Source organism: Lactuca virosa, chromosome 1, assembly GCF_052849685.1.
Source record: "Lactuca virosa cultivar CGN04683 chromosome 1, Lactuca_virosa_CGN04683_v6, whole genome shotgun sequence".
Lineage (NCBI taxonomy): Eukaryota > Viridiplantae > Streptophyta > Magnoliopsida > Asterales > Asteraceae > Lactuca > Lactuca virosa.
In genome coordinates this window covers 80,846,252-80,861,226 of record NC_136426.1, presented here as the reverse complement: position 1 = coordinate 80,861,226, position 14,975 = coordinate 80,846,252, and the positions used below count along the sequence as shown (strand labels likewise).

The window sequence follows — 14,975 nt, the reverse complement described above, 5'->3', positions numbered from 1 at the left end:
GATTTAAAAAAAATACCGAAATCGGATGAATTCGATTTTTTGTGCACCTCTTTAAAAGGTATATCAATGCTTCATAAAACGATACTTTCCTTCAAAGCTATGCAACATTTGTAATTGCGGATTGTCAAAGAATCAAGAATGCAATATTCTTAGTTAGAACTCCAATCCACATTTACATTCTTAGTTAAAAACACATTTCATTAATTTATTTATTATGAATCAAAATCTCTATATTTTATTTGTTTTAAAATTATTAAAAAAAACTATCGATTTGAATTTAAGAACATTTTAGGCCATTAAATTGCACATAAAAACTTTTCTCAAATTTCTAACTGTAGTAAATTCGATTTTAACCAAACTTTGTCACCCTTTCCATTGATCGTCGTTCTTCTCGTCGGCGGCGAAACAATGGAGCCGGACGTCAGCATCGAAACCAGTTCCATGATCCGGATAGCTGTCATCCCAATCGGAACTATCCACTCACACCAATTCCGAGACTACGTTGCAATGCTCGGTCGCCACCACAATATCGAACTCTCAGCGATCAGTTCCTTCTACACCGTACACGAAAAATCACCCTTCTCGCAACAGCCCTGGTGTTCCGGCAATCTTCGTTTCAAATACGTCATCGGTGGATCTCCGCCGAGTCCGTGGGAGGATTTCCAACCCTATCGGAAAATTCATGGTGTTATTGGAATCTGTCATTGTCCCTCTTCTCCTGATCTGGGCAGTGTACTCGCGCAATTCCTTACGGCGTGTAAAGGATACTCCTCTTCTCTTATTCAACGCTGTTTCGCTTTTTCTCCCTGTGATTCTCAGGTTTTAATCTTATTTTCAAAGTTTTAGAGCACTTGTGTCGATCAATTTTATTGAAATATCATATATCATTACAATGTAGCATTCAAATTTCAAAACCTAGGGATCTGAGCAACATGAATATCAACCTAACCGATTTACTTTATCATATCATCATCTATTATTGCAGTTAGAGGATGAAAGTAAGAAAAGCAATAAGCTGGTGTTATTTCCTCCTGCTGATCAACGAACACAGGAATTTCATCTGCAAACAATGATGCAAGACATGGCTGCTTCACTTCTGATGGAATTTGAGAAGTGGGTGGTTGCAGCAAAATCGAGCGGGACCCTTCTCAAGACTCCTTTAGATTCTCAAGCCAGTCTCAGCGCAGAGGAGGTTTATGTTTTAGGTGTCATAGTCATAATTTCCCCCCTTCCTCCTCCACCTTCCTTACATTGATTAATCTAATTGAGTACCTCTTTTAGACCTGCAACTTAACCAACTTGATCAGCAATTTTTTCAGGCGATGAAAGCCAGAAAAAGGAGAGATGCCCGAGCCCATAAAACCATAGGGGATTACTGTCTACTAGCTGGATCACCTGTTGATGCCAATGCCCATTATTCTGATGCTCTAGAACTTGCAAGAACAATTGGAGATTATTTTTGGTATGCTGGGGCATTGGAAGGTGGTGTTTGTGCCTTTCTGGTAAGTAACCACATTCAATCATCATTAATCAAACATACAAAACCTTTTGTTGATTCATACATTATTTGCTATAAGATGAGTAAAACAGGGGAGAAGGATGCAGCTTTAGTGGAAGAGGTCAAGTTTCGCTACAATGGTGTCATCACTCATTATCGCAAGTCATTTACACCAGAAAATGCTCAGAGGTAAAATCTCATTCTTCATTATTGTAACATTCTTTAATATATATCTGCTTTAATGTCATGTAACATTTTTGCAGGGTTTCGCCTCTGAGCTTTGAACTTGAAGCTACTTTGAAACTGGCAAGATATCTCTGTAGACCAGAGCTAGTAAAGGAGGTGGTGGAGCTGTTGACTACTGCAACAGATGGAGCCAAATCATTGATTGATACTAGTGATAGACTAATTTTATACATCGAAATAGCTCGTTTATTTGGAACTCTTGGGTACCACAGAAAAGCTGCCTTTTTCTCCAGACAAGTGGCTCAATTATACATGCAACAAGAAAGCAATTTAGCTGCTTCAAGTGCTTTACAAGTATTGGCACTCACCACAAAAGCTTATCGTGTTCAAAGCAGAGCTTCCATTTCCAATGTGTGTTAGTAATTAGTAAACATAAAACATTCCAGATTCTTCATTCATGCATCAAATTGAATCACTCCCAATTTTCTCTTCTTACTCTTTGTGTTTACATTATGCAAGGAAACCGGTCAATATCTTGTTGATGGTGGAAAGATGAATCATCATTTGGTGGTATCTTTATTCGAGTCTCAATGGAGCACGTTGCAGATGGTTGTACTAAAGGAGATACTTTTATCCGCCGTTCGCGCCGGTGATCCTCTTGCTGCATGGAGTGCAGCCGCCCGTTTAATACGATCTTACTACCCTTTAATCACGCCGCCCGGCCAAAACCGCCTCGCAAACGCCCTAATCAATTCCGCCGACCGCCTTCCTTCCGGCACTCATTGCTCCGATCCCGCTTTGCCCTTCATAAGGTACGCCAAATTACACAAATCACCACTCTAAATCAATGACTAAATACAATTCCGATTCCGATTCCAATTCCAATTCCCAGGTTGCATTCGTTTCCACTCCATTTCTCACAGATGGACATAATAAAACGGAATCCGAAACGAGAAGATTGGTGGGCGGGGTCAGCTCCTTCGGGGCCTTTTATCTACACACCGTTTAGCAAACGCGATTCAGTTTCGAACAGTAAGCATGACCTAATTTGGGTAATCGGGGAACCAGTTCAGGTGTTGGTGGAATTAGCAAACCCTTGCGGGTTTGATTTGATAGTGAATAGCATCTATCTCTCAGTTCATTCTGCAAATTTCGATGCGTTTCCCGTGAGTGTAACCCTACCTTCAAGTTCTTCAAAAGTTCTTAGTTTATCAGGAGTCCCAACTAAAGAAGGGATTGTGAGTATCCCCGGATGCATCGTCCATTGTTTTGGTGTACTCACTGAACATTTCTTCAAAGATGTAGACAATTTACTCCTCGGAGCATCTCAAGGGCTTGTTTTTTCCGACCCTTTTCGTTGCTGTGGGTCTGCAAAGCAGAGGAATATAACTGTTCCCAACATTACAGTAGTTCCCAGACTTCCATTGTTAGTTTCACACGTGGTTGGTGGTGATAGCGCCATGATTTTATACGAAGGTGAAATTCGTGAGCTCTGGATGAGTTTAGCTAATGCTGGAACAGTTCCAGTTGAGCAAGCGAACATCTCATTATCAGGGAAAAATCAAGATTCTGTTGTGTCAATCGGATATGAAATTTTGAAATCTGCATTACCATTAAAACCTGGAGCTGAAGTGATTATACCAGTGACATTAAAAGCATGGCAATTAGGGTTAGACCCTGATACAGCTAATAAGAGACAGGTAGATGGAAGCAGCCCGGTTTTGTTGATTCATTACGCAGGACCCACCGGAGACCCGATGCCACCTGGACGCCGCCTTGTTGCTCCACTAAATATCTGTGTTTTGCAAGGGCTTTCGTTCATGAAAGCTCGGTTGTTGTCAATGGAGATTCCCGCTCATGTTGGTGGCGTTTCTGAAAATATCTGTTCTACTGATTCGCTTGTGAAGATTGATCCTTTTAGAGGAAGTTGGGGTTTGAGGTTTCTTGAATTTGAGCTGTATAATCCAACTGATGTTGTGTTTGAAGTTATTGTCTCTGTGGTGGATGGAATAAATACCAATAATAATAATAATAATGAATTTAGTTATCCGAAAACGAGAATAGATAGGGATTACACTTCTCGAGTGCTTATTCCATTAGAGCATTTTAAGCTACCTGTTCTTGATGGATCTGTTTTGATTAACAATGGGGGTGGGGGTGTGAAGACGAAAGCTGAACTGAATGCTTCGATAAAGGATTTGATTTCGAAGATTAAGGTGAGGTGGCAATCGGGGAGGAATAGTGCGGGGGAGTTGCATATTAAGGATGCTACACAAGCGGCTCTTCAGACATCAGTTATGGATGTTTTGTTACCGGATCCTTTGACTTTTGGTTTTAGGGTTGATGAAAGGAAGGAGAAACAAGATTGTATTGTTGCAAATGAGATGAGTCGGATGGCAGTTATTGTTAGGAATAACACAAAAGATTGTATAAAGATGAGTCTTAGTATTACGTGTCGAGATGTTGCAGGTGAAAACTGTATTGAAGGTTATAATAATCCTACCGTACTATGGGCAGGTAGGCAACTGTCTGTATATGTTGGAGTCTTCCTATCTGTGAAATAGACTCTTTTGAAGAGTTAATATATAAGACTCTACGTATATCTTACGCTGTACATTAATTTTTTAGGTACTTTGATTGGTGTGAAGGTGGAGATTCCTCCGTTGAAGGAAATTAAACATACATTTTCTCTTTATTTTATGGTACCTGGTGAATACACGTTGTTAGCTGCTGCAGTAATAGATGAACCTAATGAGATATTGTGGGCACGTGCACGTTCTGCTTCGTTTGATGAACCAATCGTTTGCCGGGGCCCACCTTATCATGTTCGAGTGCATGGGATTGTTTGATGTCTTTTCGTCTACATACATCATTCTTGTCCCAAAATTTTGTATTTTTTTCACTGTTTATGCTTCATTATTATCATTATTACTTTAGCCAAATTTCGGGCATTATAGTTATTGTTTTTAAGTCCGAAAATTGTAATGCAAATAAACATGTTCTTACTGCTATATATACGATAGACTTGTTATTGAAGTTCTAAGAGGAAAAGATCGTATATTGTTTGTCATGGATCATATCAGTTGTGAACAACTTTGTTCAAGGCAATTTTTAAAGCAAGCCTCGTAATTGTTAGGCTATATTATGGCGATATATGCTTGGGAATATCAAATGACATAGGTTTTATCCATTAAATGAAGATGATAAGTTTTGTGTGGGTAATTGATAGTCTTAGAATACCTTGACTAGCAATGTACAATAACTTATGTGTCTAAACCCACGAAATAACCAAATTTGAACTCGAGTTCACAATCCAGTTTTGCTTATAACTTATATTTGAAAATGTTTATTATAGATGGAATTATGGAAACCAATTAACATTTACCACATTTTTAATCCTTAAACACCATATGGATCACAACATCATTTTTCTTTTTTCAACGCCAACATAGCAATTTACCTTTTTACCTTTGTATATTTTGCTATTTTACATACAGGGTCGGGCTGACAAGTTGGACGGCCGTTATGGACCTCAAGACGATTGGCCCCAAAATTAATTTTGTTAGATATTATGTATATAGTGTTCATTTAAAAAAAACACAAGTTATGTAGGTAAAGACGTGCATTTCATTCACTTAAATGAACAAAACAATGTTTGATTCTAGTTGGTCATATTTTTAAGAAATTATAACCCACAGATTTAATAATAACAAAGTTTTTTTAAAAAAATAAAATAATCAAAGGCATTTACACTTCATATTAATATATTAGGTATGCTTCATGCTTTTAAAATGAAATAAACGCAATTAAAATGCGTCCCACATCGTTGGACAAAGAAAACTAAAGCTATTTCTATGTTTATAAAAGAAAAAAAAAATAAACATTTAACGCTATAAAAAAAACAAATTAGGCTATATAAACTAGTTGTTAGTTAATAAAAATGTCATTTGATATACCAATTGAAATATGTAAAATGTAGAAAAATTAAGTCTTTTTTATAATTGATAATGAATATATTTGAGAGAATTAAAAAAAAAAAAAAAAAAAAACTCGTTGATATGATAGTCTTGGTTATGTTTGGTGTACTAGCGAAAAACTTGTTGGTAGCTGATATTGAAAAGCTAGATGATAACTGAAAAATTAGTTTCTAGCTTTTAAACATTCTGATAAAAAATAATGTTTGATACAAACCAGTTGATAAACTAGTTGAAAGATATATAATGATATAAATGGCATTTAGAAAAATATGTTTTTATAATTAATTAATGATATATTTGAAATAAAAAAAAACTAATATAAACTAGTTGTTAGTTAATAAAAATGTCATTTGATAGACCAATTGAAATATGTAAAATGATATGTAGAAAAATTGAGTCTTTTTTTTATAATTGATAATGAATATATTTGAGAGAATTAAAAAAAAAAGCTCAATAAGCTCGTTGAAATGCTAGTTTGGTTATGTTTGGTGTACTAGCAAAAAATTTGTTGCTAGCTGATATTGAAAAGCTAGATGATAACTGAAAAATTACTTTCTAGTTTTTAAACATTCTGATAAAAAATAACGTTTAATACAAACTAGTTGATAAGCTAGTTGAAAGATATATAATGATATAAATGACATTTAGAAAAATATGTTTTTATAATTAATTAATGATATATTTGAAATAAAAAAAAATATTAAAAGTTAGTCTAATTAGCTTTTTTAAAAACTAGTTTATAAATTATTTTTTAGCTTGTCAAACATGAGTACTCAAAAGAGTTCGAAAAATAAGCAACTTATCAATTGGTGCGCCAAACATGACAATCTAAAAAGAACTCAAAAGTTAAGCTAACTTATTATCTAGTTGTGGAGTGCTAAATATAAAACTTTTTAATGTTTTTCAAACAAATAGTTGATTTCATTGTTTAATGCTTTAAAGAGGATGCATGTTTGTTCTACACATTTTTTTTCAAATAGAGAAAACGACCTAAAAAGGTAAGATAGTTCTTATTTTGTATATATTTAGTTATTAATTTTTTTTCTTGTTAAATAAGCCTTTATACTTTTTGTTTTTGTACACATTAAGTCATTTAGACCGGATTCTATAGGTTTTGTTGATGTAGAAGCATATGTGACATAAATAACAATTAAATGGCATCTTACGTGGCCTAGGCAATGCTTATAAGCGAATCTTTACACAAGAAATCAGGAGGAATTGATTTTAACCTAGAAGAATGAGGTGGATGTCGACTGGCAATTACATAGTAGATAATGAAATCCTTTGTGATTGTTTACTCCCAAGACGAATTCGTACCTCCAAGACTAAAGATAACCCTGAAAAGAAATTTAGAGTGTGCCCTAACTCAATGGTAATTACCGATTTTGATTTTATTTGTAAAAATGAATCATTTTTTTTATTCAATTTCATATTCTTACCTTCTTGCCTTTGTTTTATTACTAAAGAAATTAGGAAAAAAGTGTAAAGTTTAGGAGTGGGTTGATGAACTTGTGTATATGAAGCCCAATGTAGAAGATATGCTTTTAGAACTTATAGAGATCGTGGCAGTTTCTAGGAAATAAGTGAAAGAATTAAAGCTCGTGTTCATTATGAAGCTTATGTATTGATGATTATGTAATGGTAAAAACTACATTGCTATTATGTATGGATGTTCATGTAATGGATGTTTATGTAATGGTAGAAAGTACATTGCTATTATATGTATCAAATTGACTCTTAATTAAGATAAAAAGAACTCCATTGGTTTTAACAATGGTAAACAACTAAAATATGAGTACCAAATAGTTGGGGACCAAGTAATGAAAGTACATTGCTATTATATGAATCATATTGATTATTTTGTTTTAAAACCAAGATATATATGGCATGGGTTGACTATGTATAGAACCATGACAAATTGCAGGAAATATTATTTTGTAGACAGATGGATGTAAATACAAAAAAAAGTAGCAGACAAAAGGCATTAAACCTAATAGATGCTTCATTTTATTCCATTCATGAGAATGGTCATGTTTAGGGTAGACAGGTTCTTGCATATTCCCATCTTCTTCAACAAGGTCTTCATTCTCTATTGGAAAAAGAATATTCACGAAGTGATCATTAAAGTTTCTTTTAAGAGATATAACTTCCTCATCATCTTCATTTTCACCTTTCACATCATCTGATAAAATGGAATCTACATCTTTAATAGAAATCATATCATCTCCAAGCTCTAGTTCTTCCTCCTGGATCCAATTAAACAAAGGTTCATGTATGTGGTCGACATACATATTCAACCTCTTATTTTCATTAGCAGCTTCAAGAAACTCATTAAAATCGCACTCATTTTGTATGACATGCAACCCCTCAACCAAACTTACTTCAGGCGCACATTAATACACATATTTGCAAACGCAGTTGATAAGTTTTTCAAGAAAAGTGATGGAATCAGAGAAGTTCATCTTGTTAACATCAATGTTTCGTACAGATGTTCTGGTTGGATGAAAATACACCAATGGGATAGGTGTGAATGTGTCATTGTAGTGTACATTGAATATTTAAATTGCCTCTTCTGCCATGAATGATTGTGATTCAGGAAGATTGGGAGTAACGATGGTGGAGTAGTGTGACATAATGGAGGATGAAGGCTTACTAAATGAACCCTAATTGCCCATTATCCTCTTAGTGGGTGTTTAAGAGTGATTCTCAAATTAACTTATTAGCTTATTGATTTTTCAAAAAGTCAAATGACTTTTTGGCCGACAAAAGATGGACTTTCAAAAAGTCATAAAATCTTAGCTTTTTGGTGGCTTTTAGTCATTTTATCATTAAAAGGCTAAGTCAAACACTTTTTAAAACAAACTTATTGACTTTTTAGCTTTCCCACCACAAAAACTAATTCAAACACTTTTTAAAACTTCTTTTTCCAAAAAAACTATAAGTCAATAAAGACTTTTCCTAAAAACACTTTCAAGATTAAAAGCACTCCCAAACACCCACTTGATTTGGGGTGTAATAGATGACTTATCCACATAAACTGCCACGTGGACACCACATATGTAATATATTTCACCAAAATAAATGTAAAATCAAATAAAACCGGCTAAATCGGGTGTAGCCGGTCAAAAAGGCTACATGCATACAAAAAAACAAGTATAAAGGCTTATTTAACCCAAAAAAAACATATACAACTATCGTTCCCTTATATGTCGTTTTCTCTTTCCAATAACAAGTAATGATCGTTTATACTTGTTTGATAAGCAAGTCGAGTTCAAGTTTCATAGCCCATTCATGTAAAATCGTAGCTAACATAGCTAATATTGCAGATGGTCTTAATCACATGCAATTATATTTTTAATAATCTTTTTTTCCTTTTTTTGCTAATTCATTAATATTTAATATTTTTGGTTATTTTTGTAATTTTCTCAGTAATTAAACGATCCCAAATATGTGATTACATGAAGGGTTTTGAGTTTTGACTTAAGAAAGAAAACAACGTCGAAGTCTCGAAGAGGGAAATTTATCGGCTGGACAATGGAAATTGAATTTACACCTTGTTTCCGAGTTCTACTTAAGGAGGAATATGAAGGGAAAATGAGAGATGTTGAAGAAAAATCGTGTCCCCGAATTTCATTAATGGAAGGAAAGTGAGGGGAAAGAAAGGATTTTGGAGACATATTTTCCTTCAAATTGGGCGGATTTGAAAAGAAAGTAAGGGAAAGGAAAATCTTTAAGTTTTTTTTCCTCGTAACTCGGGAACACAAAAACTTAAAATTTTCCTTTAATTTCCTTCAAACTCAAAATTTTCCTTTTATTTCCTTCAAACTGAGGAACAGGGAATAAATAAAGGGAGGTGATAATTCCAAGGATTGTTATTGATACTTCAACGGATTTTAAAGCACAATGACAATTATGCCGCTTTGTAATTAATTATTCGTTAAACCCCATTCGGATTCTTTAAACATACAACTATTCAAGTCCCATGTTCTTGATTGAGGTAATAGCACAACCCTGCAATTTCCATGACTCGATAAATCCAGTGTTTCTCTAGCACTTACTTAAGTTCTTTAGCCCTTCTCCTCATCTTCCATAAACACGCTCACCAACTGCTATATCTTCTTTCTCAATATCTCTACACCACCACCACCACCACCACTATCGTCTCTCCTCCTTTCCCCGCCATGAGCAACTTCACTACCACCCCTATCTTATTGCTTAATACCTTCACATTCATCCTCTGCTTTGTATATAGCGGCTACCCGATCATCGGAACACCGTGTTTTATGCTAATGTAAAGTTTCGCCTACAATGAGACAAATATGCGCCGGTAGATAGGTGATTCAGCATCGTCACGTGTGATGCCCATGAACTCACGATCTGCCCTACTTGCTTAATTTGTCCTCTCAGCATACCCATTTGGCAAGCATGCTCTAGGATCGCCTGAGTCGACCTGACATTAAAAACCCCAGCAAAAACGGAGTCACTCGAAGTTCGCATCACCAGAATGAAAACATTGCATAGTCAGATCTAAACCTAATTAAAGCCACTAAGACATAAATTAATACGCGTTAGCATACCCATTAGAAGCCGATTCAATCTGTTGGTGAATGGGATAGATGTGGGAATGTCGCTGAAGAATTTATTTCCTTCTTCACTTGCAAAATGAATTCCTTCTGGTTTATGCATGGTGGTTTTCCCTTTATCGTATTTTCAATTTGATTCAATTTTCAACAGGATCAAAGGCATAATGGTTCCGAGCAGAGGGCAAGCAACGCTGCTTACGTTAAGAGCAGATTAAGGTGAAAGTGATGAGGGAGGAGGAGGACAGGATTCTTGTGGACTGTATTCCTGGAAACCTCGTTTCTCTTTTGGTATAATGCTTTTACTAAAAATATTTTTTGAATAATCAATTAAACTCTAAATAGAACCAGGGGCATAATTATCATTTTTTTTCAAAAATCAGTGGATGTATCAATAACATCCGTGGAATTATCAGCTCCCATAAATAAATTTTTATTTTTTCTTCCTTTCTTCATTTTCCTTCCTTGAATTTAAAAAAAAAAAAAAAAAAAAAAAACTCTCGAACAAGCCGTTAAGGCGACGGCGTCGTATCGACTATCGAGTGTAAGAAACTTAGAAAGACCTCCGTCTCCCTGGAAGCCTCTGCTCTCCCGCAACAGGAAAGCTTGCTCTTCAGTCTTCATCGACAAAAATCTCCCACCTTCGGATCCAACCATGGTTAGTAAGATCAAGTCTCTCATAACCCTAAACTTTTCGCAATATTTACACATTAAAAGCTTAATGATTGTTGGGTTTGCAGGAAAATCAAGGTCCCTCACTTGATGACTGCTTGAAGCTGTTAAAGGGAGAGAGAGACGAACAACGCCTCGCAGGTCTCCTTCTCGCCACCAAGTTCTGCAAGAACGATGATGTCGACTCCATTTTAAGGGTTTACAATGCCCTCGGCAACACATTCTTGGACCGCCTTCTCCGAACCGGTACTCAATCGACTCAATTTCAACACATTTTAGACGTTGCTATTATATAGTTGGATGAATCTCCAATAAACGTCAAAGCCCAATGCTATCACAAAGTTCAATTTTACATATCTTAGACTTGAAATTGAAACGTCTAAACATAAACACCACTAGATTACATATGTTTCAACTCTAAGATATGTAAAATTGACCGACATCTATTTTCTTGTTAAGAAAAAGGTGCCAAATGACGATACTGACCCTATGATCTTTTTGTCTCCCTGGTAGGGATGGGGAAAGGAAGCACAAGCAAGAGTCGCCAAGATAATCAAGATGCTTATCTACAACTATCTGTCACAATTTTAGCTGCATTCTGTAGGGTTTCTAATATTGCTTCTTCAGATGATATGGTGAAGAAGATTCCACTCATACTGGAAGTTCTTTCTAAAGAGTATGGATTCTTATAATATGCCTAGATTGATTCTTTTAGCTTTAATCATGCATCATTAGGCAAAGGATTTCACATGTTTATTGTCTGAAATTACAGATTAGGAGCATCACTTGTTGAAGAATGCTTTGAATTTTTATACTTAGTGTCAGCAGCCCACACGGATGGTTCTAGAATCTTCTATGAGTCTGGAGGCATGACTGTGTTAGCTTCTCAGATGCCTAATTTACCAGATGGTATATGATTTACTAAATAATGTCTACACTTGGAGTAAATTTTTATTTCAATTTTGGCATTAACATTCATAAAACCTGTGCAGGTTCTCATACAATGGAGCTAGCAATGAAACTCCTTCAGTTGACCACAAGTAAACTTTCTCTTGACACAATTACAAAGGAGTACTGTTCAGAATTGTCATCAGTGGTAAGCTCATAATATGGAGCTCTTCATATATGCCACATCATCAATGGAGCTCATAAGCAATGTTTCTTGTTGCAGGTCATAGTGTTAGCAAAACAGTTTGCTTTATTGCATAATGCCCTAAAGTTTGAGGCACTTCATCTTCTATCAATGATCCTCTCCTCAATATATGCTGTATGTATGCTTTTTTAAGATGACATTCACTAGTTTTTAAAACTTAGTATTAGATTATAAAGTAACTAACTGGTTTCTTGATACTATCAGGCACCTGTGCAAGAAACTCTACGTGCAATGAGCAACTTGACTTGGTCAACTTATTTACGTGTTGGTGTTGTAGCAGTTTTGCAAAATCGTGTTGGTGAGTTGAAGTTTTTATGTGTTTGATATAAGTTATAGAAACATACTTCCATTGATTTGTTTGTTAATTGTTATAGAATCTTACTTCCATTTCTTCCCATTAAGCCTATCAAGTCAAATATAAACAAACAGCATCTGATTGAATTGAATTTGATATTCATTCAGCACCTGATCAAAGGCTTGAGGCTCTTATTTTGGCTGAATCTGTGATGTGTATTGCTGGTGAAAGGTGGCTTATTGGGCAAACTAACTCACCTGACACACAGGATCCAATTCCAGCTGACAGGTAAGCAATCCATCATGATGTTATATTTCTTGCCAGGTCAGCGAGTGGTTTTCCTAATCTTGGATTTTGAACATTGTCCAGGTGTACATTGCTTGTTTTAGAGTCATCTAGAGTGGAAATTGCTGTTCTTCTGAATGATTTGGCGTACTTGAAATACGAAAAGATTAAAGACTCATTAGATGCTGAATCGGTTCTTTTAAAGCAGAGAAATCTTGGCATTGCATTTTCGTTAGTGGAGAAGACCATCAAATTGATATCAAGTGTTGCTGAAGATGAAGGTATGCATTTACTTAACTACCCCTGATTGCTGATATCATTCTAGAGGTTCTTTTACAGTATATATTTTGATTCTTTGTATCCTTTTTCATGTATAGGTAATATCATCAGTGACACGATGTTCACAAAGATCATAACTGGACTTAATGAGACTGTTGGTTTGATACTGGAGTATCTTCGAGATGCCAAGGTATAGTTATTTTATTAATTAATTAAGTTACTCCAGTTAATAAAGTTTTTTAATCTAGAACATATTACTTTGATATATTCAATATTCATGATTGAAATCTTTTTCAGGATCATGGACAACATAAAGGGAACGATCTTCTTGCTTCTGTGAGAATAGTTGGGAGGTATTTTATATTTAGTGATATTTAATTAACCCGAACTCACATTTATCCAATTTAAAATTTATAAAACATTTTTGTTGTAGTTACCTTGCAGAGACTCCAGGTGCATGCAATGAGAAAGTGAGGGAGCTTTTAGGTTATATGGTTTTAGTTGAAGGTGAAGAAGAACACAGGTTTGTCTCTTTTTTATTTCTCATTTATTACTAAGTTTATAAATTAATTGTAAATTAAATGTCATAATTTTTGTTTATAGCTCCTTCTCTTCAGTTTGCTTCTTGCTTCCGATGCTGTGTCAGATAACAATGGAGATTGATGGATGTCGGTTAATAGCCTCTTCTGGAGCATATAAAGCAGTAAGCTATTAATATATATATATTTAAAAATAAATGTTCCTCAATTTGTATAATGAATGGAAATATAAGTAAATAAATGAGTTGATTTTTTTTTTTTTTTAAATTTGAAGGTAGTAGAGTGTCTAATTAGGTTGGTTGAGGAAGATGGTGGGACAGTTGAGGAGAATGGTCCCATTTTCTTGGCATGTGATACCATCTTAAATCTTCTTTTGAAGGTATGTTATTTTGATTATTTATTATCCTTATTTGTAACATTCTAATTTTTTTCTTTTTTTCTTTTTGGTATTAGAGAGAAGAGATTGGGGTCCACATGGATGATTCTTATTTTATCAGGCTAGTGGGGGTGCTGTCATCATGGGCAGGTATAAATATAATGTAACAAATTATTTATTTTGGGAATTTTGATGTTAATGTAAATTTTTGGTTTTTGTCAGAGGATGTTGTCGACTTGTCTAGTACCATGATGGCTGCAAGCATCTGCTCTCTGATATTAGATTCAACATCTGAAGCAGTTCTCGAATGCCATCCACATTTTACGTGTAATAATCTAACAACTGTATGCCACCTCATCAGGAAAAGTATGAAATCATATGGTAAAGTAAGTTATCAAAAAGCTCATTGAGATTGAGGATTATTCTTTATTTAAGTAAGGTACATTAATATTTGATGAAACATTAACTTAATCAGTGATTGATATTTTGTATTTTCCTTCAGGATAGCGAAGCCGAGGCGGATCTTGTTCAAATAGTTGTCTCGGGTATGTATGTCAGTTTGTTATTTTAATGTTATGTTATGTAAAAAAATAGTTTTATGTATTTCTGTAACAGGTTTCCTTAGAAAAAGGTGAAAGTTTTTTATTTTTTTTCCATTATATAGGATACTCAAGGTGGGCTGATAGGTATCCTCGTGTTAAAGCAGCTGTTGAGGGAAGGTAATAGGAAAAAAAAAAAAAAAGGGAAAAGGGACAAACCAGACTTTCAAGAGATTATTAGAGAAATTGTCCATTGTACACATTTTGATGTAAAGTAGATTCTTTTTTTTTTATGGTAATTTATACGAATTCAGGAACACGGAAAAAAAAAAATTATTTTAAGATTGGTTTTCTGTATGTTTAATTCTGTGGAATGTTGGTTATTTTAGTGTCACCAGCCATTTAGTTTAATAAGAATCAACAATAGTGCCAATGGAGATATAATATTATAATCTATGATCTAACACAAGGTGGGTGGTGCGAAATAGCACACTTGTATATTAGGACTTGGAAAATCCAACACTAGTGTTAATCCAATGGAGATTTAGTCTATGTGTATAGTGTCACATATATTTAGGCAATTTGCTAATCTTGGA

The 14,975-nt window shown here is 34.8% G+C and overlaps 2 protein-coding genes across 5 annotated transcripts; both read left to right on the top strand.

The window, feature by feature from the left end:
* Positions 1–273: 273 nt before the first annotated feature.
* LOC145148571 (trafficking protein particle complex II-specific subunit 120 homolog) lies at positions 274–4,720 on the top strand. Of its 4 annotated transcripts, XM_079075153.1 has the most exons (8): positions 277–819; positions 986–1,192; positions 1,320–1,502; positions 1,578–1,687; positions 1,762–2,095; positions 2,204–2,496; positions 2,577–4,201; positions 4,313–4,720. In XM_079075153.1, the coding sequence occupies exons 1-8, from the start codon at positions 409–411 to the stop codon at positions 4,531–4,533; spliced, it is 3,384 nt and encodes a 1,127-aa protein (XP_078931279.1). In that variant the 5' UTR covers positions 277–408; the 3' UTR covers positions 4,534–4,720. The 4 variants fall into 4 exon arrangements, with proteins under 4 accessions (XP_078931278.1, XP_078931279.1, XP_078931281.1 ...); XM_079075152.1 differs by having other exon boundaries at positions 274–819; positions 1,320–1,687; XM_079075155.1 differs by lacking the exon at positions 277–819 and having other exon boundaries at positions 1,106–1,205; positions 1,320–1,687.
* Positions 4,721–10,754: 6,034 nt separating this feature from the next.
* On the top strand, positions 10,755–14,725 carry LOC145148555 (neurochondrin family protein). The gene is made up of 18 exons (XM_079075151.1): positions 10,755–10,899; positions 10,982–11,159; positions 11,427–11,589; positions 11,686–11,822; positions 11,906–12,009; positions 12,085–12,180; positions 12,271–12,364; positions 12,529–12,649; positions 12,731–12,927; positions 13,024–13,115; positions 13,223–13,278; positions 13,359–13,448; positions 13,529–13,628; positions 13,739–13,843; positions 13,918–13,990; positions 14,063–14,226; positions 14,343–14,385; positions 14,505–14,725. The coding sequence occupies exons 1-18, from the start codon at positions 10,897–10,899 to the stop codon at positions 14,561–14,563; spliced, it is 1,875 nt and encodes a 624-aa protein (XP_078931277.1). The 5' UTR covers positions 10,755–10,896; the 3' UTR covers positions 14,564–14,725.
* Positions 14,726–14,975: the final 250 nt, after the last annotated feature.